Source organism: Artibeus jamaicensis, unplaced genomic scaffold (assembly GCF_021234435.1).
Source record: "Artibeus jamaicensis isolate MK-2021 breed Jamaican fruit bat unplaced genomic scaffold, CSHL_Jam_final contig_548, whole genome shotgun sequence".
NCBI classification, from domain to species: Eukaryota; Metazoa; Chordata; class Mammalia; order Chiroptera; family Phyllostomidae; genus Artibeus; species Artibeus jamaicensis.
Genome location: NW_026521883.1, coordinates 13,461,634 through 13,487,971, shown reverse-complemented (window position 1 = coordinate 13,487,971; position 26,338 = coordinate 13,461,634). Strand labels below are relative to the sequence as shown.

The 26,338-nt window shown below is 35.7% G+C and overlaps 1 protein-coding gene across 3 annotated transcripts; it reads right to left on the bottom strand.

The window, feature by feature from the left end:
• Positions 1–1,311: 1,311 nt before the first annotated feature.
• BNIP2 (BCL2 interacting protein 2) lies at positions 1,312–26,116 on the bottom strand. 3 transcript variants are annotated; one of them, XM_037151036.2, is made up of 11 exons: positions 25,920–26,116; positions 17,620–17,726; positions 16,788–16,855; positions 16,180–16,356; positions 14,336–14,512; positions 11,437–11,539; positions 10,530–10,661; positions 9,351–9,437; positions 9,132–9,230; positions 8,318–8,353; positions 1,312–5,866 (listed from the first exon to the last, which is right to left on the bottom strand). In XM_037151036.2, exons 2-11 carry the CDS (start codon positions 17,667–17,669, stop codon positions 5,815–5,817), a joined length of 981 nt encoding a protein of 326 aa, XP_037006931.1. In that variant the 5' UTR covers positions 17,670–17,726; positions 25,920–26,116; the 3' UTR covers positions 1,312–5,814. The 3 variants fall into 3 exon arrangements, with proteins under 3 accessions (XP_037006931.1, XP_037006932.1, XP_037006933.1); XM_037151037.2 differs by lacking the exon at positions 8,318–8,353; XM_037151038.2 differs by lacking the exons at positions 8,318–8,353; positions 9,132–9,230.
• Positions 26,117–26,338: the final 222 nt, after the last annotated feature.

Genomic DNA, 26,338 nt, shown 5'->3' with positions numbered 1-26,338 from the left:
GTGCATGACTCATGAAAAATTTTAATTTGTGAGAATTTAGATTTAATATTTGCTCCTAACACAAGGTACATTCATATTTCGAGTTTACACAATCCCCAATGCTATCCTGTGTATTATAAAAGCAGCGGTAATGTGCACAGCTGCTTGTCATTATGTGACTGAAGAGCGATTAAGGAGTAGATGCAAAACAAGTGTTACTTCTGAGAAGGTCTTGTAAAAGCTAAACAGCTTCCCATTTGTGCTCTGTTTTCAGCTACTTACTGAACTGCTTTTATCATTGGGTTCCCCACTAACTAAAATAATTCTAAATTATGTAACATAAAGCTTGATTATACTTAAGACAATGTTTAATGGGGGAACACTTTGTAAAACAGATGATTATCTAACCACTATGCTGCACACGTAAGATTACAGCAAGTATTTAAGGTTGTATATAACATGACACTGTTGTTACGTTATATACAACCATACCATTCTCATTTGGAAACTGGTTTGTTCTGATAGATCCTAATGCTAATTTATCTATTAATACATAATACAAAATAATGTTTAATGCAAACTGTAATTGAAAAGTAAAATTAAAAAAATTATTTTTCATTATAGAATCCCACTTGAGATGCAACTTAATGAGATCTTATCGTTATTTATAAAAGATCTTCCTGGTTGGTGTGACGCAGTGGATTGAGTGCCAGCCTGCCAATCAAAAGGTCACTGGTTTGATTCCCAGTCACAGCATATGCCTGGGTGTGGGCCAGATACCCAACAGGGGGCATGTGAGAGGCAACCACACATTGATGTTTTTCTCCCTCTTCCTAAAAATACATAATATCCTTTAAAAAAAAACTTAAAGAATTTTAATAAAATCTGGGAATTTATTTTAAGAAAAAAACAAAAACAAGATAATGTTAAAATTACAAGGTAAACTCTTCACCCCCACTGAACAATATGAGCCAGCACCAGATTATAGACAGAGAATCAAGAGTAAAGGTCTGCCCTGGCTGGTGTAGCTCAGTGGATTGAGCGCAGGCCTGCGAAGTACACGATCGCGGTTCGATTCCCAGTCAGCACAGGCCTGGGTTACAGGCCAGTTCCCAGCAGGGGACTCACGAGAAGCAACCATACATTGATATTTCTCTCCTTCTCTCCTCTCCTTCCCATCTAAAGATAAATAAAATCTCAAAAACAAACAAACAAACAAAAAAAGTAAAGATCTAAAACTATTTGAAAGACAAGATAACTCAGTGCAAAAATTCAGCAGCATAATGGAAGACAGAAAAAATGTGATAAAATGAGACAAAAACAAACTTTACAATTAATTTATTTAAATTCATTAACGTTGCAAAAATACGATGTGCAACAGATCAGGACACAAGTTACTGTATTCCTAACAAGTCAGAGGAAAATAAAATATTACATCTAGTAAATCAAGACCAACTCTAGTATTTCTTACAGGGACCACATAAACATCTTACACACACTCATCAGAACTGAATTTCTCACACTGTAAAATGAAAGCACTAAATGAGGCAACATCATCTCAATAGTAGTAATGATCACAGTACATTAATTTTGTCTAATGGCAACATGTGAACCAATGCTAAGAAAATATTTGAATTTTTGAAATATTTATCAAAGTGTTATAGTATTGAACAAACTCTGAATTGTGTTCTATTTGAATGATGCCCCAAGGGCTGTGCAAGTCAATGGCCGTGGAACACCATCAATATTTACTAGCTAGGTGTATGTAAAGAAACCATTTAAGGGACATAATTTTAGAAAGCCTGTGTACAAAAAGTGCAGTGGTATAGCTAGTTAGTATTATTTTCGAAGTTCCTCCTTAGCCACATGGAATATGGAAACAAAATTTCAAAAATGCAAATGTCTTCTTATATAGTCTTATTAAGACAGAATCAGAAGCAAACAGCTTACTTAATTCTTTATTAATCTGAAAGCATTAAACCTTGATTTTCATCTGGTGTTTGTTAAGTGCTTTATGTGAACTTTTCATAGCTTTTTAAAGTAGTTCTCAAAATATAAAAAATTAAGTGGATCTATCATACACAGTTACAACAAAGTAACAGTTCTGTTCAAATTTTAGTGTCAGTCCTTACTGTTCAACACATCACCTTATTTCAGTGACCATTTAGAACTTTTAAAGGAAAGTTACACAAGGGACTCACCACTGATCAGACTCTAATTTACTCAGAATCCTGGGACAGAAAAAAAGGAATAAAAAGCTCTGTGGGTTAGTTCTTCTGAACTAAGAACACTGAGTAGATAATCTCCCGCTTCCCTAACCTGCTGACTTTCCTATGCAAGTTTAAATTCTTGACTCTCTCACAGTGACTTAAATTACACAATTCCTGTTTTCTATGACAAGATAAATTCTAACAGAATACTTGGTCTAACTTGTAAGTATATTAATTCCTCTACTCATCCCATCCTTCTGAGATCTGTGATCCATTTTGCAAAATTCTAAGTATGACAGGAAAAACATAGGCGTGAAAATAGAATGGGGTAGAAATCTCTATTTTTAGCCTATCCCCTCTGCCCTTCTGATTGAGCAATGTTAGCAATTTTTCACACATAACACAGGAAAAGGAAAGGTGAAGCCGTTGTCATGTTATGTACAATCTTGCCTACCAGTCTCATCAGGAAACTGGCCTGTTCTACTTGATATATCCTAATGCTAATTTATCTATCAACTGAAAAAAATCTAAAAAGCTACTTCTTGCATTAAACACTTTCAAATTCCCTGAGCACTCAAATAAAAACAGCTGAACAGTACTGCTATATAATCATTTACAAAGTCTCTATCAGAAACCAGATCCCTTACCTTTTTAAATTCTGGAATTGCTGTTGAAGAAATTCTAGCTGCTAAAATACACTTGTCAATCAGCAGATTTCAGTATTCAGTTACTAAACAGTGATATCTATTTTGGGAAGACTAGATTAATATTTACCAATGATGAAGTATGAAAACACCTAGTCCTAAACTTTAATTTGTGCACTATAACTGCTGTCTGTTCAAGCTTGCTTTCATATGAAGAGACAAAGAGCAGAGGAGAATATGCATTCTCATTATAGGTATTATCAGCCATTCCCCCTTCATATATTCTGCTTCTAGACTATAGGTTTTCCTGCTGGATACAAGAAATGGTACCAACAGCTGCCATGCACAGTACTTAATGTAGCAGGGACACATTTAGTGGCATCTTAGGTAACAGCTAATTCTTTACCCCTCTAGTTTTCTTTCTTAGTTCCTTGTTTTGTTATCTTCCTTTCCAACTACCTGCTACTCACTACTTCAGAGTCATATTTCTTTATTATCTGCACCCCCGACCCAGCCCCAAGTTACAAACCATTAAGCTTAAACTATGGGGTCAATTTAGCATCTTTCCCTGGTGCTCCTTAGGAACATGTATAACCAAGCAGAACACAAATAACTTTATTTGAAAAACTACTGACTAAAAAGAGGCACATAGAGCCCAAGTATAACAAACAAAAGTGAAAGGTGCATCAGATTACACTAGTTAAGTTAAATTGATGACCCCAGCAGAAAGATAATAGAAATACATGTACTTTGACCTCAATCCGTAGTGGAAAATTAAAATAGAATAACATGGGAGAAAATGTCACAGAGCTACAAATAACAAACTCAAATAAATGCTTTCTTCTAACCTACTAGTTATGATCTTAAGTCTTATAACTATGTAACATTCACTACGGGGCATGTCCCTATGGCAGATTCTGTTAAGGTGTAGGCTAGAGCAGGTACCCTGTGAATCTTTCGATACATCCCACTGGTAGCACTGTTCCCTATGAATTTTAATGTTCTAATGGAATATAGACTAATTCTACTTCTAAAAAATGTTAGAAAACTGCCATTTTTTGAAACAAGTTGTATCTGTAGTTGGGAACAATGCTTGCAAAAGGAAAAGTAAATAGACACGAAGTGTTGAAATAGAAGAACTGGGTACTTGATGTAGAGCAAAACCACCCGTTTAATAAAGTTTAGCTAACTCTGAGCAAGATGAAGACTTAGATAAAAGGCTACTTAAAGTGCTCCACAAATACAGACTCTAATTACAACTAAATTCTTATTTAATTCATTCATTCATAGTCCTCATATGGTGAGGTCAGAAGGGATGCCTAAGTTATTGTTAATTTACTTTTTCAGTACACAGTGTTTCCAACACCTGGGCAAGCAATAGCGCTTTGGACTTTATTCACTATGACATTAGTTCAGGATCTGCGTGTAGCTGGACCCAAGTTAAGTCAGGAGGGGCTGAGGAGCATCTCATCCTCCAGCATCTCCCATAACTGGACTTAAGTCAGCATGCCAAGTTTATGCCTGAAGAAGACAAAACTTTACACTAAAAATGGCAATGCTAAAATCCACATGTGTCTTCTTCAGTCCAGGATAAAATAAATCTTAAAAGCTAAGCTCTCATTCACTATTAATTTTGCTCTTCCAGGACACTCTTTTGTAAACTACCTCATAAGAAGGGCTGGAATGTGGTGTGACTGTCAAATAGAAGGGTACAAAGTTTACCAAATGTGTATGAGTCACACAAGTATATGACACAATATTAGACCAATTGGTTCTCTTAGGATGATTGTGTGGATAAATTTATTTGTTTGGGGGCATAAGTACAATTTATTTCAATGTAGAGTCAAGGTACTTATTAAATTAAACAAGGAGTTTATATGCTGTATCAAATGTGTCACCCAAAATAGTACAATACGATGATGTTCTAAGATCTAGAAAATAACGCACCACATCTGACTAGGTCAAACACCTATCAAGTTCAAATAATCGATAGGCGAGTATTTTGGTAAAGTGCCCATATTGAGAGCACGTAATAAAGCAGCTCCTGTTTCCTACAGAAAAGTAATGACAGTGAATAACTCAACACATTCTCCAAATAGTACACTGCACTCACACAGCTTCAGGAGAGTGATACCCTGGATACAGCTTATTTCACATTAGTGAACAAATCAAAGATTTTTATAAAGGTTTGACTTTTGGCCAGAGGATAAAATGTCCCACATATACATATATTCTTATATACCTCAATTCTTAGCCTCTTAAATTCTCTAGTTCTACAACTGGCTTTTTAAGTTTAAGTTTTAAAAAAAAGTGTGCAATGCACTTTTATTTGTGCTTCTGAAGTAAGGAAAAATATATTGTAAGTGATAAAAAAAAGCTTAGGATGATACTAATCTACTTAGATTATGTACATGACCTTTGGGTATTCATGACAACCAGTTGAACTGTCCCTCACCTTATGAGACACTTTGATTTTTAAGTTAGCCAGGAAATGTAGATAACCATGTACAAAATACAAAAACTCCAACATGCACTTTACAAAATCATATTCTTATTTACCTGTACATTCTTCTACAAGACAGGTATACATAAAAAATATTGCTCAGAACATAAAAATATATATTATCTCTTTCCTTTACCAATTAGGCATATAAATATTTTACTGAAGAAGATGCACTGTTCAATAAACAAATGCAAAAACTGCTTTATATAAGCAGTATAAGTGTGGTTCTCTACTTTTAGCAATACAAAATATAAAATGATTACAATACAATTAGCTAGTAAAGAGCTAAATTCAAGAGATTTGCAAACACCAATACAGCAGTGAACAGTCCCTTATACAAAAGTCCACTGAGAAAAAAGTCAAGTCAATTTTTTAACAGGTTACATAAAAATCATGGCCAATAAATGCATTATAAATGCAAAAAAGAGCATTGCTTCATCAGTACATTCTTCAGTCTTGTTTGGGCTAGATGCCAAACTTACTGTTCACTTTTTGGTTCATCTTGTTTTCCATTAAGCTCTTGATCAACTCTGTTTAATGAAAAACAATATAGATAATAAAACACTAGCAACTGAATAATTTTCTTCTTAAAAGTAATGATTACTTTTAGCATAGAACATTATTCTGTTAAAAACAAAGCTTTGCCAAGAAGCAGACATAGTAAAAAAGGTTACCAAACACTTCCCAAACAAGGGAAGATAATTTTTAAAGTCAAGAAGACACTGACAAGAAATGTAACTGTTGTTTCTTTAAAAATTATAAAATACATACAAGTGCACATAAACTTTATTTAAAGTTTAAATTACAATAGGCATACTGAAATGCTGACTTGTAGCACAGCTGGGGCACAGATCTAACTGATAAGAGAGTGGCAAGAAAACGTTCTCTCAAAAATGATTTTGTCAAGTGATATATTAAAATGCCCCTTACAGTCATGCGCCAGGTAATGATGTCAATGATGGACTTCATATACCATGATGGCCCCACAAGATTATAATGGAGCTAAAGCTCCTATCACCTAGTGACACTGTAACGTCACAGCGCAGTACGATACAGTAATGTCCTAGGCCTTCACACTCACTCATGACTCACACTGATTCACCCAGAGCAGCTTCCATCCTCCAACCTCCAGTCCTGGTAAGTGTCCTATAAGGCGTATCATTTTTTATCTTTTACAACGTATTTTTACTGTAACTTTTCTGTTTAGATAAACAAACATTTACCATTGTTACAACTTCCTATAGTATGTATAGTATCAGTACAGCTCTACGCCGTACGGGTTTACAGCCTAGGAGTAACAGGCTATACCACACAGTCCAGGTATGTATAGGCTATACCACCCAGGTCTGTGTAAGTGCACTCTTAAGATGTTCGCACAATGATGCAATAGCCTAGCCACACATTTCTCAGAACTTATCCCATCATTAAGTGATGCATGACTGTCCTTCAACATTCAGTTTTGTATCCTCCTTCTCATGAGTACTCATCATAGAGATGTCACCTTAAGTAAGCTCCCCCACATGAAGCCTGTTAACTTTTGGTTTTAAAAAACATACCCCTTTATTTTTAAAACTTGAATGTTATCATTTTCAAGCTAACAAGGATTTATTATTTTTTTAAGGCTAAACTTTGTACAAAAACTAAGAAGTTTCTGCTTGAAAGATATATGTAATGATTCTAATTAAGGTTGAACAAAAGGAGAAAAAGATAAAAAAATAATAATAGGGGTGGGTTTCAAACAATACATTTATATAAAAAGTATAGTTCTACTTTTTTCTCTGATACCTAAATTAACAGTTAACGCTAAAAACTTTGTTAAAAGGCAGAGTACAGCAGATTTCATTAACGAAAGCAATTCACTCTGAAATCTATGAAGCAGCTGGCTTCAAAATACTCTACAATTACAGATTATATTTTTAATTTCAGCCACTTGTCTGACAAATGCACACCAATGCCTAGAAAGGAATGAGAAATTAGCAAGATCTTGAAATCACTGTCCATGTCTCTGTTAAAATGTTTGTTTAAATTGTAAAGGGTCACACAGAAAGGTAAAGCTATTAGTCTCTCACCTGGTCAACTGAATTCTTGCTCATCAACAGAGACAAAATATGTCCAAAGTTAAGAATGTTCCAATTCCAGTTACTTATAATTGGTTCCTTAAGAATGGTCAAAATGATAACTACATATAAACCTCTTACCCTACCTCTTAGGAAAGATTGTATTAAATTATATTGCTAATTTAATTGTCAATATTTTAAAAGTCCATTAACAAGTTAGATCCAAATCCTACACTTTTAAAAATCACTATGTAAAATGTAACTGTTTTATGCCCTGGCCTTTCATCTTCTATGCCAAAGTATTAATAGATAATAGTGTTATGCTCAAAGCAGAATTATTCAAAATTAAATTTAAGATGGAAAGCAGAGTGTTTAACTATTAAATGGTACATTGAACTTTTAGGAATTTTGTCACATGTAGAATTTGACTGGTTAGCAGGCCATTTAAGCATATAGGGAATCAATGTTGGTTAGCCAAAGAATATGGGCATTTTAAATATAATCATCAACCCCAGGGAAATAAAATAATTTCTTTAAAAAGTGCACAAATAGTTGAAAAGCACAAGTTCCAGATTTTAAAAATATGGCAAAAAAGACAAAGTCTTAAAAGTAATTAATTTTTTAAACAGTATTCTTAGTAATTTCTCTGTTTCACCATCAGTATTTATACCAAAAAGGAGGGGGTGGATGGACTGTGGCCTTTAATTCCTAATTGGCATCATATGTGGTGTTAAAACAGAGTAAATCCAAGCCATGTTCAGCATCGGGTACTTTGGACTCACTCTGCACTTGGGTTCTGGGATATATTTATATTTATAAATGCCATTATCTTTGTCTACAAGCTAACCAACCAGTAAGGAAGAGTTAGTCTGTGCAGTGCAAATGGACTAGTCTAAATGCAACCCAGTCAAGGTGTGCATATACCTTTTTTGTTTCTTTTTTAACTTTTCTTCTTCATACCTTGGTAGGGAAGAGTTATTTTAGTAAATATACATGTTATCAACATAATAATACTAAAAATGCACTGAAATGAAATTATTTAAGTTTATAGGCAAAACTAAAAGTTATTTCATAGAGTAACACAGAAAATCAAAACTGACTTAAAAAATCTGGCTTTGATACATTAAGCAGACTAAAATCTTAGAATAACCACCGCTCTAAAAAAACAAAAACAAAACCCAAAACAAAAAAACCCTTTTTACATTATAGCACCATGATACTCAAGTACTTATGTTAGAAGCCCCTATCAAGCCCTTTTAAAAATTAGATAGAAGGGAATTTGGTAAACAGAGTAAATTCCAGTCACTTGAAAGTTTAAAGGCTGTGCTGATCTAAATAATATTTTCTCTAGTAATATTACTTAATGTCATGATGAGCTTTTAATCAAATTACTCCAATCACTCCAATGAGGAGAGAAGCATGTACAAGTTTGGAGAATGTTCTTCAGCACTGACCAATCGGGAAATCACCTCTTAGACTGTAACCAACCAGTCTTTACAAATATAAATGAATCACAACCAGAAATAATTATTCTTATTTCTTCAACTGGCTAAAGAAAATGGTGACTTATGGGGAAGGTGCTAGAAAATGGCTTTTTCTCCTTTTCCTTTGTTATAAAAAGAAGAGAAGTTACAAAGTATTATATATGAAGTGAGAAAAAATGAGTATCAAAAATATTTACCCCTTGCAATCAAAATATAAAGATCCAATACAATTAAAGAAATAAAACAAAACATACTGTTTTATGCAATCTGGTATGCCAACATATTCCATGGGGACAAGTTCCGCTAGTTCTGCCAAATTAAAGACGTATCTAATTTTTTGGCTGAATTTTGAGCTATGGAAGAAAATAAAAATAATTACCTCAATATTTCTGACCAACAGAACTGACAAGAAATTCATACAAGGAGTCTGTGTTTCTGCTTTCTCATAAAGTCAGAGGCATTCAGAAAATTACCTAATAAATGGTCTTGTAACAGCCAGAAGTGTTCTGATAAACCAGGAGGGATGTACAATGATTAGAGATTTTAGGTTTTTCCGTAACCTAGAGTTGAAAAAGAAAGAAAATTTTAAAAAGCTGTAGAAATCCTAATGCTAAAGGATAAGACATCAATGAGTATATGGAAATTTATACAAAAAATTACTTGAAAATCCCGCACCCAAGAGTTCTCATTTAGATGTGATACTCCTACAAAGCCAAAAAACAAACAAAACAAAACAAAACTCTTGAATTCTGATGTTCCCTCCTACTGCTATGAAATGAACTTTACTTCACTTGGTTAAATTTATGTATAGTCTTTTGTTAAAATGTCTCCTAACATACGTTCCCTTGTCTTTAGGACTCTGTCAACTGTTTACATTTTTCAGAACTGGGAGGAAACTGGTATTAATTTCAACACCATGACAGTTGGGAGTGGAAATCACCATAGTAACAGGCAGCAGAAATTAGATCCTGTGCATTCTTACAAAGTCTAAAATTTTTATTAAAAATTAAAGGCATTATTTTAGACAACTTAAAATGACCAAATAACTGTTTTATCACAGATATTTCACACTCAAAGTGATTAAGAAGTTTTCTTTCTTTCTTTTTTTAAAATCACAAGAACTAGCCTATGTCATGGTTAGGTATGAAGAGAAACCTATAAAGGGTCCGAATGGATTAAACTAGTTGGATTAACTATGGTCAAATCAAACCAATGAGAGGATCAAAGTTCCTTCCATTAGCATGGATGACTAACGTCCAGGAGAATGCACTTCTAGAACTCATTCCAAAGAAGAATTACAGCTAAACAAGCACCTTAACATAAAATATGTTAACATTATAAGTTAGGCAAAACTCAGAGTGTAATAAAATAGGAAAGGTACTAAGTTCTCCATTCTTTCCCAAAATTTAAATCACAGGAAAATATTCAATCTGCATGAATAAGGAAAAATAAAGTTCTATTATCAAAACTAATTTCCTTTATAACATTCTAAGATACTGACTTGAGAAAACAGAAACTTTCTATGAAATTAATAAATGTAATTCAGAAAGTGTGAACATGGGACCTTTTAAGTGGCAACAGAAAATAATGTACAATAATAAGGCCATTATATAAATTATTCAGACTATAGCTTTCAACTTGCATTTTAGTACCTTCTATCAATTTGCTGATAGCATTTCCTGAGCCATCCCAGACTGGGCATTTTTCTTCGAGTTGTTGCACCATTTAAATACACTATCATGTAGTTTTCTGCTACTAACAGCTCCAAAGTGCCAATAACATACCTAAAAAAAAACAAATTAAAGCCTCAAATATAGTTTTGCAGAACTAGTTTTGAATAACTAGGTTATTCAAATTATACAGTTCCCTTCTCTCCTTCAATAAAAAATTTAATAGTTAGTTGGTATAATGATTATTCTAAAAGAGTTCTTATCATTTACTTATAAAATTAATTATATTGGGGCAACATGGTTATCTTTTACAAATACATGTTGAAATGTTTATACATGAAATAACACGATATCTGGGATTTGCTTCAAAATTATAGTGGGGGAAGTATAAATTGTAGATAATTGATGATTGGTAATTGTGGAAGTGGGTGATTGGTGCACAGATTCAATACTGCTCTCTACCTTTGTATGTCTGAAATTTTCCAAAACAAACTTTTAAAAAATTGCACTAACTTGAGAAATAGAGCATTTTGTGGAAATACAATAGAACTGAGTCAGCTTAGTTACATTTGTTTTTTTGGAGGTAAATGTAATTTACCTGTATGAGAATGAAAAAGTCATTTCTTTATACTCAATGTGTAATGTGTTCTCAAATGTAAAATAAAGAAGTTAAAACAGATCATCTGAAATATCCCTTCCAGTTTTAAAATAACAATTTTTTTCTGCTGACTTAGGAAATAGGTAAGTTTCATAATGTCAAAGAATAAGTACTTAAAAAGACCAGAAATGGGATACTTATAATTTTTACCCAGCTAACCTTTACTTCCTCAAATTGGGCATCTGATTAACTCAGAATTCTGTCCAAACATTTCTGTGAAGATATACATACTTAAAAAGATTGTCCATCAGGTATCTATAGTTTGGTTGACCACTTTCAGGCATAAAACAGACAGCAAACACAACAATGGCATTTAATCCATCCCCATAATATCCTGAAAAAAACAAACAAACAAACAAAAAACCAAAGATAAAATCACCAGTATGATTTTACTCTGAAGATTTTTCAGAGGACATCTGTTAAGGACATGGTTCTTAAGAGTATTGCAGTTTACTTTCTACAAACTTCTGGATCAAAAAGTATTTTTTTGAAAGATCTTTAAATTCCCTCCTGTCAAAAAAGGACAACACTAAAATCTGAAAAGGGTAGGCATAAAAATCAGAAACCCACTTAACAAGCATAATCAGAAAGCCAGACTTATTTTAATAAGTAGACAAATACGGTGATGTAATCCAAGCAGATACAACACAACATTATCTGCCATAAAACATTCTTATGCAACTTAGGTTAAAGAGGGTGCTTTTCAAAGAGTTTTACATTCAGCATTGCTCTGAATTTTGTAGATTTTAGGGTGTTAATACCCAAGAAAAGATTGTATCTCTGACATAATTCTAAGAAAAGCAGTGCTAAAAATGTGTATTTTTGAATTGTAATCTAGATACTAAGATGTACCCAGTAACAATTTTTGTTTTACCTTTCATTTCTACTGCTTACTAACATGCACTGCAAAGGTCTGAACATTCCAAGTACATTAGAATCTTAACTACTTTGCTTGATCCCTTAAGTCACGAAACAATTTTGATAAATTCAACAGGATACGATGGCACTAATTATTTTCCTGTAAGAAAAGTTAAGTATTATTTCTGAAAAATACTTTGTTTAAACCATGAAGTAGATCTCAAAACCTACTTGCTATGATCTAGTTGAATTAATGCATCTGTGGATTCCTGACCCAGATTATCCTTTATTTTTCATCTGAATAAGATTAAACTAGGCAGAGTAATATAACTGCAAACACTCAAGTGATTTGCTTTCAGATGAAGACCACAGAAATAAGTGGCGGGGGGGGGGGGGGAGGGGATTTGGCAGAGAGTAAGTTAAATGGAAATAATTTTATGTGAAAAAAAAAAAAACAAACCCAATCAGCTTAACCCAGGTGGACCCCTGCCAGCATAGGAAGATTTCAGGTAATGTGACAAGCTCTACAGAGTGAGTTACATTTGGGCTACCACTAATTTTCAGGCACTATTTACACAAAGCTGAGGTAAATAAGCTTCTATATATAGCAATTCAGACTGACGGAAGTTATAATTGTATTTCATAGCTTTTCCTGAATTGTAAATTTCTTAAGAAAAGGGACAAAGCCTTATATTTTTGTATATCCCTCAAATATACAAAGTACATGCTCCATAAAAATGTGGAATGAACGGGTTCTCTACTTTGTGGTAAAGACAAAATATTTGTTCAGGGCGTTAAGGTAAATTAAGAGCCATCATTTAAAAAACCAGGTTTTACTTATATCCACAAGATTGCTGTTTAAGAGTGTTCATGGCAGTTTTAACCGTAATAGCTCAAACTAGAAACAACTCACACGTCCAGCAAAGGAAGAGGATAAGCAAACTGGGGGTTACCCATGCAATGGAAAACCACTAAGCAGGAAAAAGGAATGAACTATGGGTGCATATAACTACATGGGTGAATTTTTAAAATGTTATGCTGAGCAAAAGTAGACCAAAGAATACACACCATATGACTCCAGTGACATGAATTTGGAAACAGGCAAAACTAATCATGGGGCATACATGAGAACAGTGGTTACTGGAGAGGCAGTCCTCGGGAGGGGGTACAGAGAATTTTCTGGGGCAGTGACAATGCTCTACCTGTCTAGGGATGTAGGCTATACAAGGGAATACGTCAAAAGTCGTTGAACTGTACACTTAGGATTAGAACATCTGTAAGTGAAATAAAATAGGTCAGACAGAATAAAGACAAATATGGTATCACTTAGATATGGAATCTAAAAAAGTCAAACCCACAGAAACAAAACCAGATAGAATGGTGGTTACTACGGGCTGAAGGAGGGGAAGAGGGGAGACATGTCAAAGAGTACAAACCTGCAGTTAGAAGATGCGTATTTTGGGGAATCTAATACACGGCATGGTGACAACAGTTAGTAATAATTCTGAATTATGTATTTGAAAGTTGCTAAGAAAGTAGGTTCTTTTTCATTTTTTTTCCGCTTCACTCCTCACATATTGACATGACAGAGAAACACTGACTGATCAGTTTCCTCTTGTACATGCCCAGACCAGGGACCAAACCTGAAACCTAGGCATGTGTTCTGACCGGGAATCAAACCTACAACTACTTGGCCCACAGGACGATGCTTCAGTTAACTGAGCCATATTGACCAGGGCAAGAAAGTAGATTTTAAATGTTCTTATCACAAAAAAGAAATGGTGATTATGTGAGCTGATGAGGTAAGGCTATGGTAGCAATCACTCTATAATATTTAAGTGTACCATATCAACATGCTGTATACATCTTTAAACTTACAATACAATGTTACATGTCAATTATATCTCAGTGAAACTGGAAAAAATTGCAAATGCTACAAAAATGGATTAAAACATTTCACTGCACATAAATTAGAAATGGCCAAAATAGGGGAGAAAGTCTCAGTTTTGCAGGGCAGTGTCAAGGGACAGGGTGGGAGGGAGAGTTTTCATTGCACATTCTTAGACCTTTTGAACTTACTATGTACGTGTATTAATGATTTTAAATGTTGGTTTTTATCGTTTTACTTCAAACCTGTTATATTTCTAAAATGGCATGGTAAGTGTTTATTATGATTTCAAAATTATGTAATTTCTCAAGGGAGAGCTTCTTCAAGCATTTAGGTTTCTGATATTACATTTAAAAAATCTTGACAATCTTTATTAATCCTTACCTCCATGACTGATAACCTTTTTATAGGGTTCAATTGCCTTCATATCAACTCTGTGGTCCTGTTCTCCGATCCTGAACATCCGCCAGCGTCGTCCATCTTCTTTTTCCTCTGTTGCTGTGTATTCCGTAATCGAGCCTTTTCTAATCACTTCAGTAGTTTTGGGTTTTGGAAGATCATCTATCAAAATAAAAAGTTTTGAATCCCAAATGGTTATTTATACCACAAAAATAAATTACATGTTAACCACTTTGCTATCTAATTAGAATGTTTGGAGAATGTTTCATTATACTTCCTGTGGAATTTAAAATATTTTTTCCATAACAGAAGGAAAGGCTTGCTCTTGATATGAAGTCATTTTATATTTGGAAATCATAATTAACTTTTTTTGTATTGCCTAATTCAGAAAGCACCTAATCATAGTACAAGGTATATCCACAAGTTCAGAGAAGGTAATTCATAGCCATCAAAATCTTAGCACAATGGCCCTAAAATGCCTTTCCCATTCTGTTTATAATAAGATTGTCCTTGACAGTTGTCAACACTGCAGGTTACTTAATTACTAGGAGACAATCGTTTTTTGTTGTTGTTGTTGAGCACATAAATCATTCCCCAACATTATGATACCAGTAGAAAGTGGTTAACTAATCAGTAATTATTTCTCATTTGATCAATTTTTAAGCATAAATTTACTGATAATATTTTGAAGTACACATGCAAAAGTATATTTTAAATTGACATTAGCCAAAGCATAGGCACTGATGATTAAGTGTAATTTATATTTCAAGATTGCGTATTAGCTGATTTTTAGTGATGTAATGATTTTCAAAATTTTAGCATCATAGTCCTTACCAAAAGATGGGGGAAGGGGGGGCCTACTGCATGTTAGTTGTTTGTTTCCAAGATAAAGCTGTTAACGGAAAATATCCTTCCAGGAAATGACTACAGCAGCATTAAAGAAAGAAGAGACAAAACACATATGCAGAAAACTTTCAGTTATCTTTATAAAATATTGCTTATTACTGGACTGCTTATTGAACCAGTAAAATAGGGAAGAAAAAAAGGAACAAAAGATATAGCATATCGAGGATCTTAACTCTTCACTGCAGATAACAATACTTAGCACTAAACAGTGCTTTGAAGTTAAAAATCCCTTTAAAGATGGAATATATATGTAAAAATTACTAACAATACAAAGATACTATAAACAACAATTATCTAATTAAAGAAAGCACGCAAAGCAAAACACATGCAAATTCTTTTGGATTCTTGATAACAAATGATGAGTTATGGAAAGTTGGGGGCTAAAGTACACGGGGATTCAAGCTGGTGGTTTACAAAGTGTAGCACTATCAGGCAAACCTATTTAAAAAATCACCCTAAAAAACTCCCTTTAGAACTCCCACTCTGCAAATCCTTAACCACTTTTAGTACAGATCTTCAAAGCTTTTTTTCTTTGCTGATGAATTGAACATAAGAATATGCCATAATTATCAAGCAATATTTTGATACTGAAAATGAAAAAGCACAACTTTACAGCGTTGGTCAATTAAGAAAAAAAGATAAAATAAATAAAGCCACCGGTGTAATTTACTACAAATAATTCAAAAGCCATGAGAATATTTGGTGTTATCAGAATCTCACAATTTAGTAAAAAATTCATGAACTTTATAAAGAATAATATCATATTTCAACAAAATCCTTTAATCGTTACTTTTAATTGGTTTCATGATCAAGCCTTAAGTTTTTAAAATTATCCTACTATGAGAGTGCCATTACAAAACATGTGCGTATAGAGAGACCAACATTCATTAACAAAGGTCAGATAAAAGCAACAGAACATTTACCTTCCCACTCAAACTCATTGCTGTTCTCCGACGGCGTGTCTAAGCCATCTAAGTCGATCTCCGCACTTTCATCCAAGTCATCTGACAGCACAGAGCCATCACTAGGGTCCAGGGTCAGGCTAATGTCTGGAGCCATTAGTTTCTTTTTTACTTTATTTCCATTAACTTCTAGTGGGCCTGGAATGAGTAAACCAAGTAAAACATGTATTAAAAGGAATGCTTAAATGCCCACTTCATCCTTAGGAAAAATTACATTAATTAAACACAATCCCAAAGCACAATTTGCAACTCTAGATTCTGATCAGTATTGTTTCTACGTCCTGGCAAGATAATGTCCCTCAGCAAGGATATTTCCTTTTACATAGGGGAAGATCTCCCAGCCACTTCTGACCACTAAAAATGATCTCTTATTCCTAAAGTGTAGAAAATTCCAAAATCCTCCAAAGTATTCCAAAAATTTTCCCCCCTCAACATTTGACTTATCCTTTGGCTCCCTATCATGGTACAACAGCTGGGTATTATTATTTTTTTCCTTGACAAAAAAAAATGTGTTAAAAAATAGCACAAAGCCTATCATTTTACTGAAACTAAAAGTGTCAAGTACTTACCAGGCTCGCTCTCTGGTCCAGTTACAGCTAATATATCTGCTTCAATACTATCATCTTCTGGTAAAGGTCTGGAAGGCACAGACATACTTTTTAATCAAGAAATCACATAAAATTGTTTTGAAGTTTTAAGTTCTATTAAAAATAGCTAATAGAAACAGTATGTGGAAGACTGAATAAAAGTGTTTCTTATGCTTTAGTATTTTATAAACCACTTTTCCTTATGTAACTGCCCTTAAATACAACTATAAAACAAATATAAAGATTATAAATTTACAAACAGAAATTAGATGCATGAATTTAATGTGAAATATGATACAATGTATGAGGAAGCTAAACTGTTACAATGTGAATATGGTAATGATGGCTACAATTCTGTTGAATATTAACGTTTCCATTATTACTAGTATCAAGTACTATGCAATGAGTCAGCACTCCCATCAGTCCTTTGCAACTGTGAAGAAACCTGACTGTGATGGTTCTCTGACCATGATGATGTGGTAACATCATTGAAATACAAGGTGTGCTAACTATCATGCTGTATGTCTTAAACTCAGAGTGATGTATGTCAATTATTTCTCAATAAAATTGGAAAAAAAATCTGCCTTTGCTCTTTTTCTAGTAACCCAACTGGTGCCAATATAATTGTAAATAAAGATGCCAATCTGTCAAGGTAGCTGGCCAGATGATCTAGGAAGTCTTTGCTTATTTATGTAAGAAGTTTTTTTCTTAACAGCAGAAAAGCAAGCCCAATATTCATTTAATAGGGGACACCACAACATAGAAATGTCGAAGCTTTGTTCTAAATCTGTTTTCACTGAAAAGCTCTGCTCACACTGGAAAATCTTCGTCTTGCCATTCTTCCTTAAGTTCCACACCTTCCATCCTCAGCGTGGACTCAATGTCAACTGCCAGCTCCTGATAGTCCAGAGAGCCAACGTCCTGTGGAAAGAAAAAAATTAGGTTAACAGCTTATTTTTCATTTAACTTTTTATCAGCTGAGAAGGTACAGCAATCTTATACTTTAGATCATACCTCTAGCTTTAGTTCAACAGTCTGGTCGTGAAATCAACTTATTTGGTTGCAACTACCATTTAAAAAAACATTAGAACAAAAAATAGAATATATTTTGCGTGTGATTTAAAATGGGGGCAAGGGCAAGGAATCAAAGTAAATAACTATATTCTCTATTCTAGATCCATGCATTTTCTGTGGATAGAGGTTGATTCTAGAAACTGAACACTAGGAAATAGTGGTCAGCATTTATAGTGGTCAGCAGTTATGGTCTCATGATTCAGCAGAGCCAAGTGGTGTGCTGTCATTTGTATTTCCTTTCCGACAGTTTCAATAACCACAATTCCTGAGCCTCTGTCCAGTAACTGACTGTCCAGTAAATGAATTATGCTACATTTGATTTGCTTCATATCTATACCAAGCTTTTCTCATCTATACTTCAGCATAAGTTTTCACCAACTGAACTTAGTGAATACTTCTGTTCATGCAACTACATGTTTTAACTTAAGCCATAAATTTTAGTTTTAGTTTTCCAAAGAAGAATGTGGGTTCGAAGATCCTCATTTTACAAAGTGAGGAACTTGAATACTGTTTTGGTTGATGGAATAAGAAATAGAGATTTAAATACAGAATAAAAATGGAGATTTAAATGTATTATTTAAAAAGGCATGAAGATCAACTGGTTAACAGTGCAATACAAATTGACAACTTTAGGGGGCAAGAGGTATAAATTAGTATTTAGTTCACTTACATTAGATGTCTAAAGTTATTTATTTAAAAAAGCAGTAAAACATATAGTATTTAGTATTTCTTAACTGAGAAAGCAACATATCACTAGAAGTATTAAAAACAAAGTTAAAAGTAGTTTACACCACTAGAAGAGCATGGGATGGGGAGAATAACTGATTCTCTTCATAGTAAATCTCTCCAGACTATTTGATTTAACACCATGTATAAATAACTTTAAAAATACTTATCATATAAAACAAGTGGTGTGAGCCATGCACATTCACTTAAACAAGAGTCTTCTAAAACAAAGACATGGTTGCTTTATCTGCTATGTCATTATAATACACAAAAGATGCACAAAGCTGTACAGAAAAAGCATCATGTTCTAGAACAATAAAATTATCGTGCACTGGAAATTTTCTAAAGTGTCAGACTTTACATGATCAACTATATTCGTATCTCTGCCAAGAGGGGAGGCTGTCTTCCCAGTTTGAATTTCTATTTATGCTCAAGGGAAGGCTTCAAACATCCTTGAAAGCTTTAAATTTTTGAGGACTCAACTGTTAATATGGAAAAATGGTAAATGCTGTCTTTCTCTCATTAACAAATTTGCTTCAAAAAGTTACTTTATATATAGGAGAAAGGCACTTTTAATTCTCTGGCAAAACCATGAGGCATGCAATTTTGAAAAATTAACAAAACACACTTAAAATACAATAATCTTGATGTATTTCACAGCTTCTCTGTTTCTAATATGCAGCCTACACTTTAAAGTAATTAGCATACATCTTCAATGATCACTTCATAGGTTGTTCTGATAGCAACTCTTCCTCACACTATAGAGGAAAATACACAAAAACTCTGGATACCTGTGTTAACACGCAGCCTCTTCTACTTAGAATGCAGTACTAGTAAACAAAGAAATCCCAAATTAAGGCCCCAAAGCCCAAACATTCAGTACTTATTACTCTATGCTCATGTGAGATGGAAACGTTCTGTTACTAAAGGCTGAAAACTGAGTTTCTTCCAAAATTTTAATTTACTACACTTCTCAATGTTTTCTTTTTTAATATTTATTGAATTTATTTGATACTCTAAAGTGAACTAATATATTTCTCTAAACTCAATAGTCAGAAAGTTTCTATTATATTGTCTCTTTTAACTGGGTGTTGAGAAAATATCAGGATGTTCCGGGTACCTTTTTTAAATATCCCACATACTCAGAAAAATATTTAATATTTCAAAGATAAAAGTAGTAACTCAAAGTTGCTACCACTATATTCCCGACACCCAGCACAGTGCCTGGCGAAGAACAGGCCTGTAACTATTAGCAAAATGAGTGAATATTTAATTGTAGGGTACGACACTGGCTAGGAAACCTATGTTTTGCTCAACCTCTTAGGCTTATTTTTCAATTTTTTAAAAACTAAATTTGTGGGGGTGACACTGGTTTAACAAGATCATATATGTTTCAAGTATACATTTCTATAATACATAATCTGTATATCACACTGTGTGCCCACCAGCCAAAGTCAAATCATTTCCATCACCATATATTTGGTTCCTTTAACCCTAAACTACCCCCCTCCCTCTGGTAACCACCATACTGTTGTCTGTGTTCATGAGTTTCAGTTTTATATCCTACATGCATGAAATCATGATTTTGAGCTTTTTCTTACTGACTTATTTTGTTCAGCATATTCTCAAGGTCCATCCACGTTGTCACAAATGACAGTATTTCATCTTTTCTTACGCCTGGGCAGTATTCCCTAGTACATATGTACAACATCATTTTTATCCAATCCTCTATCTAAGGCGCTTGTCCCCATGTCTTGGCTACTGTGAATAATGCTGCACTGAACATAGGGGTACATATAATTTTGTGAAGAAATGTTTTTTTGAGTTTTGGGGGGTAGATACCCAGAAGAAGGATTACTGTGGCATATGGTAACTCTATTCTTAATTTTTTAGGAACCGCCATACTGTTTTTCATATTGGCTGTACAGTCTGCATTTCTACCAGTAGTGAATGAGGGTTCCCTTTTCCCCACACCCCCTCCAACAATTGTTATTGTCTCGCTGATAACAGCCATTCTATCAGGTGTGAGGTGGTATGTCACTATAGTTTTGATTTACATTTCCCTAACAGTAGTGAAGTTGAGCATCTTTTCTTATGTGTGGCTATTTGTATGTCTTCTTGGGAGAAATGTCTATTCAGCCCATTCATTCAATGTTTACTTTAATATCATATTGAAATCACGTGATGTTAACACATCACAGTGCGTGAACATGGATATTTAGTTTGGGGGTAATTAAATAAGCTAGTTAGGACTCCCGGCCAAGATGAGGCATAGGCAGATACACTTTGCCTCCTTGCACAACCAAAAGGAAAACAACAAATTTGCAAATAATAGCCAGAACTGCCAGAAAAATTGAACTGTAAGGAAGCCCAACCACCAAGGAGTTAAAGAAGAAACACTCATCCAGACTGGTAAGAGGGGCAGAGATGGGCAGCTGGGGCAGAAAGTACTCACGGCAAGGTGGTGGCTAAAGGACTGGGGCAGGCAAAGCAGCAACTGGTGGACCAGGTGGTCCCACATTTATGTTCGGATAAACTGGGAGGAACAACTGGGAAGTGAGACAGACCATGCAACCCAGAGTTCCAGCTCGGGGAAACAAAGCCGCAAAACCTCTGGCTGTAAACACCTGTGGGGGTTACGGCAGCGGGATAAACTCCCAGCCTCACAGGAGAGTTCCTTGGAGAGACCCACAGAGCCCTAGAATGTACACAAGCCCATCCACCCAGGAATCAGCACCAGATGGGCCCAATTTGCTTGTGGGTAGCTAGGGAAGTGACTGAAAGCCAGCCAAGAGCCAAGCAAGCAGCAATGTTCCCTCTCTGACCCCCGCCCCCACATATAGCATCACAATGTAGCCAAGTGGGTTGCTCTGCCCTGGCAAATCCTTAAGGCTCTGCCCCTTACTATGTAACAGGTACACTGAGACAAAACAATATGGCCCGAATGAAAGAACAGATGAAAGCTCCAAAAATAGAACTAAGTGATAAAGAAATAGCCAATCTATCAGACATAGAGCTCAAAACATCCTATAATCAGGATGCTCACAGAAATGGTTGAGTATGGTCGAAAAATAGAGGAAAAAGTGAAGGCTATGCAAAGTGAAATAAAGAAATGTACAGGGAACCAACAGTGATGGGAAGGAAAATGGGACTCGAATCAATGGCCTGGACCAGAAGGAAGAAATAAACATTTAACCAGAACAGAATGAAGAAACAAGAATTCAAAAAAACGAGGAGAGGCTTAGGAACCTTCAGCACACCTTTAAACATTCCAACATCTGAATCATAGGAGTGTCAGAAGAGGAGGAAGAGCAAGAAATTAAAAACTTATTTGAAGACACAATGAAAGAGAACTTCCCAATCTGGAGAATGAAACAGACTTCCAGGAAGTCCAGGAAGCTCAGAGAGTCCCAAAGAATTTGGACACAAGGAAGCACACACCAAGGCACATCATAACTAAATTACTCAAGATGAAAGATAAGGGAATCTTAAAAGCAAGAGAAAAGGAGAGTTATCTACAAAGTAGTTCCCATAAGATTATCAGCTGATTTCTCAAAACAAATTTTGCAGGCTCACAAGGGGCTAGAAAGAAGTATTCAGAGTCATGAAAGGCAAGGACCTACATCCAAAATTACTCTATACAGCACACCTATCATTTAGAATGTAGGGGCAGATAAAGTACTTCCCAGGTAAGGTCAAGTTAAAGGATTTTATCATTACCAAGACCTTATTATATGAAATATTAAAGGGACTTATCTAAGAAAAAATGATAAAAAATGTGAACAGTAAAATGACAACTCACAACTATCAACAACTGAACCTAAAAAACAAACAAAAACAAACTAAGCAAACAACTAGAACTGCAACAGAATTTACAGAAATGGAGATTACATAGAGGGTTATCAGCAGGGGGAGTGGGGGAAGGGGAGAATGAGGGAAAAGGTACAGGGGGAAAAAAGCATTAATGGTAGGTACAAAATAGGGGGAAGTTAAGAATAGTATGGGAAACAGAGAAGCCAAAGAACGTAAATGTATGACCCATGGGCATGAATTAAGGTGGGTGAATGCTGGTGGGAGGGGTGGTACAGGGTGGAGAGGGAAAAAAGAAACGAGACAACTATAATAGCATAATCAATGAAATATATGAAAAAAATCCCACCAGCCAGTTAAATAAAACCTAGAAGTAAAGATTAAGACACATTCACCACTTCATCACAAACTTTAGAAGAAAAGTACACTAGGTAGATAAAAACGGATGAAACAATACAGAGAGTACTGTTCTTGGAAGCATTTTATCATTAGCTGCTCTAAGAACAGGAAACAAACAGGAAACAGGAAAGAAAGAAGCAATATAAGCACAAGCGCTTTGAAGGAAACCAGGATATTGCTGACTTAGAAGTTAACTGTGGATGTTTCCCATTTTTTGTTCGTAGACTTTGTAAATCAGAATGAGGAAATAACACTTTAAGATAGTCTTTGTTAAAATAACCTAATTTTTCAACAGACTTGCTTTCAACAGCAAAGAAAGGGATTTCCCCACGCAGCTTAGCAATATAAAGCAAAAATTAAATACTGACCATTATGGAGCTTAACAATGCTGTTAGCATAGGTGCTAGTAACCGCATCTATGCCAAAAACAATTACAGTTGGCAGAAGGAAATGCCCAGGCAAGCTTTTCACTTCCCCATTTAAGTGAAAGGGATTCATTCTAAATATTTATGTTTGCTTTCTCCTAGGAGGTTGGCAACACTGTCAGCACTACAGAAAAATAATTTAGGCCATCTTATGTCTTTACAAAGATCACTAAGCACCCCTGGAAAAATGCTACATGTTTTCTGGTCACTGCTTCCTTGAAAGCAAGGACACAATACCACTTCACACCTGTCAGAGTGGCTATTATTAAAAAGATGAGAAATAACAAGTACTGGAGAGGATGTAGAGAAAAAAGAACCCTTGCACTCTATTGGTACGAATGAAAACTGGTGCAGCCACTACGGAAAACAGTATAAAAGTTCCTTAAAATTTTTTTAAAAAGGACGGTCTTCCCATTTGCAACAACATGGATGGATTATGTGGGCATTATGCTAAGTAAAATAGACAGAGAAAGATGAATGCTATATGACCTCATGTACATGTGGAATCTAAAAAGCAACAAAAACATCCCCTCAAAACAAAAAATCAAAACTGAGCTCACAGATAGAGAACAGACTGGTGGTTGCCAAAGGTGAGGCAGGGGGTGGGCGTGGGGCAGTGAGCAAAAAGATCGAAGGGGTCAAAAGGTACAAACTTCGATTATAAAATAAGTCCTGGGGATATAATATACAACATGGTGAATATAATACAGTAATAATACTGTATTATGTATTTGTAAGTTGCTAAGAGAGATCTTAAAAGTTCTCATCACAAGAAAAAAGTTATTAACTATGCATGGTGATAGATATTAACTAGACTCCATTGTGGTCATCATTTCACAATGTATACAAATATCAAATCATGTTGTACACTTGAAACTAATGCTTTATGTCAATTAAATCCATTAAAACAAAGAATGAAATGATATACTCTATCAGAAATGTTAACACAAAACTGAAGAAAATTTACAATGGTACTGTCTTTTCTCAAAATCGTTAAGATAGAACAAAGGATAATATATCACACCTATAAAAGGTACATTTATTAAATTACTGATAAGCAGACCACACTGGACATGCTGAGACCTTTAAAATGATTAAAGTCTAATAACTAATCTCTAACACTTTGTTGTAGTTACAATTATTATAACTTTGGAATATTACTATCATCATATTATACTAGTATTCTGCTGTATAGGAAGGATATAAGCTTTACAAGACATTTTTCAATCTACTGCCAGCCAAAGCTAATTTATCAGATTTGGCTAAATATACTACTTCCTTTCTTAAATGCCTTCCTTGCTCACTGCTCCTGCTACCAGCTTTACTCCAGATGGAATGAATAGAATTGCTTTCCTAAAGAGTGCTTTTCACAATTACTAACCAACCACATGCACATTCATCATTTCATATGTTGCAACCAACAATTTTGTCTGGTATAAAACACTGGTGTTATTATCCTCTTTTATCTTATATATGAGGCAAGTGAAATTACATCCTGATACCCAGACCTAGACTATTTCCAATGCAGCACAGTGTCTCCAGTTCACTGGCAACTTTATACAGACTAAGCCCGTAATGCCAGATTTGGTTACACTTAGCTCCAAAAGTGCTGTAATGCCTAGTGACTTATGATGATCTAGTTCAAGTACCATGTTTGCAGAAGTGGACCTGTAATACTTCCTGTCCAAACCCCAACAATATTAGGCTGCAACAGAGAAGATTATGCAGACTAAGAATCAGAGCTTAGAGAAAATGTAAAATGACAAGAAATAAGAAGGCATGTAAGGTCATCAAGAAAATAGTATGCAGGTAACTACATTGAGTAATTTCAGTTATAATTTTGACAGATCTTATCACTTACAAATTGCAGAATTACAGAATATCAGAGAAAGAATATGTTTAATTAAGAAAATTAAGAAATTAAGCATTAGGAGAAATAGAGATACTAATAAAGAAAGCTGAGACCGAAAAAGCAACACTATAATGCAATCACACACGACTACCTAGACGAACACGACAAAACCTGGGCTCTCAAAGAGCACCTGGGACAGACAAGAGAAGTTTCAAAGTAACGTAATAGAACCGAATAGTTTTTATTTAACATGAGCTGATTTGGTAGATCTCCAGTGGCATCAGATGCAACCAGAAAGCCGAAACCATTTTTTGCTAGGTATTTAGGTACAAGATAATGTCTGAATTCACGCAGGAACCCAGCTTTTCACGTAGGAAGGTCTATTAAAGCCCTGATTACAGACGCCGCTCTCGTGTTTATTCTCCGAGGCACACTAGAAGTCTAAGTGTCTTTGTTCCGCACTGGGTCGGACGCTGGGCATAAACAGGGGACCAACGTGTCTCAGTCACCGCATCCAGACCGGGGTGTGTGCAGGGGGGCACAGAACGGGGCAGGTTCCATCCGCAGCACAACCACCACAAACGGAAAAGCAGGTGGTGGGGGCAAGGATGGCAATTGCAAACAGGAGCCGAGCCAAGGGCGGGGGCCTACGCTGGGCGGGGATCCGGGAAGCGCCTCCGGGGCAGGTTCTATGGCGCCCCCTACAAAGGATAACGCTCCGGGCAGCCTCTCTCTGGCCCTCCCGAGGCACGCGCCCCTCAGACGACCGTCCGCAGGCTTGTTCTCAGCTGGGACCCGCCGTGCCCAGCATTCCCGGGCCTCACTCACCCCGGAGGAAGCCTTGGCCCCCTCGTCTTCTTCGCCCCGCCAGGCCGGCGACGTGGAGCTGACGGCCAGGTCGCACAAGGTAGCGCCGAGCGGAGTCCGCTCGCCTCGGACAACAGTGGAAACGCAAGTCCAAGCACCCCGGTCAAGGCTGCAGCCGTAGCAGCAGCAGCAGCAGCAGCAGCAGCGGCACAGCAGCAGCGGCGCAGCTGACCCGGATGCAAAGAGCTGCCCCGGTGGAAATGACTATATCCCGACCTTCTGCAGGCGTGGCAGCTGGCGGAGGCGTGGCGTTTACGTGAAACCCAGGAGTCCCTCTCTCCGCCCTCTCAGCCTAGGCGAACTACCGCCTGCGCATGCGCCGCGGGGAAGGCCCGTCTTTCCTTCCAGAAGTGGCTGGCGCCTTGGTTGACAGTGCGTCC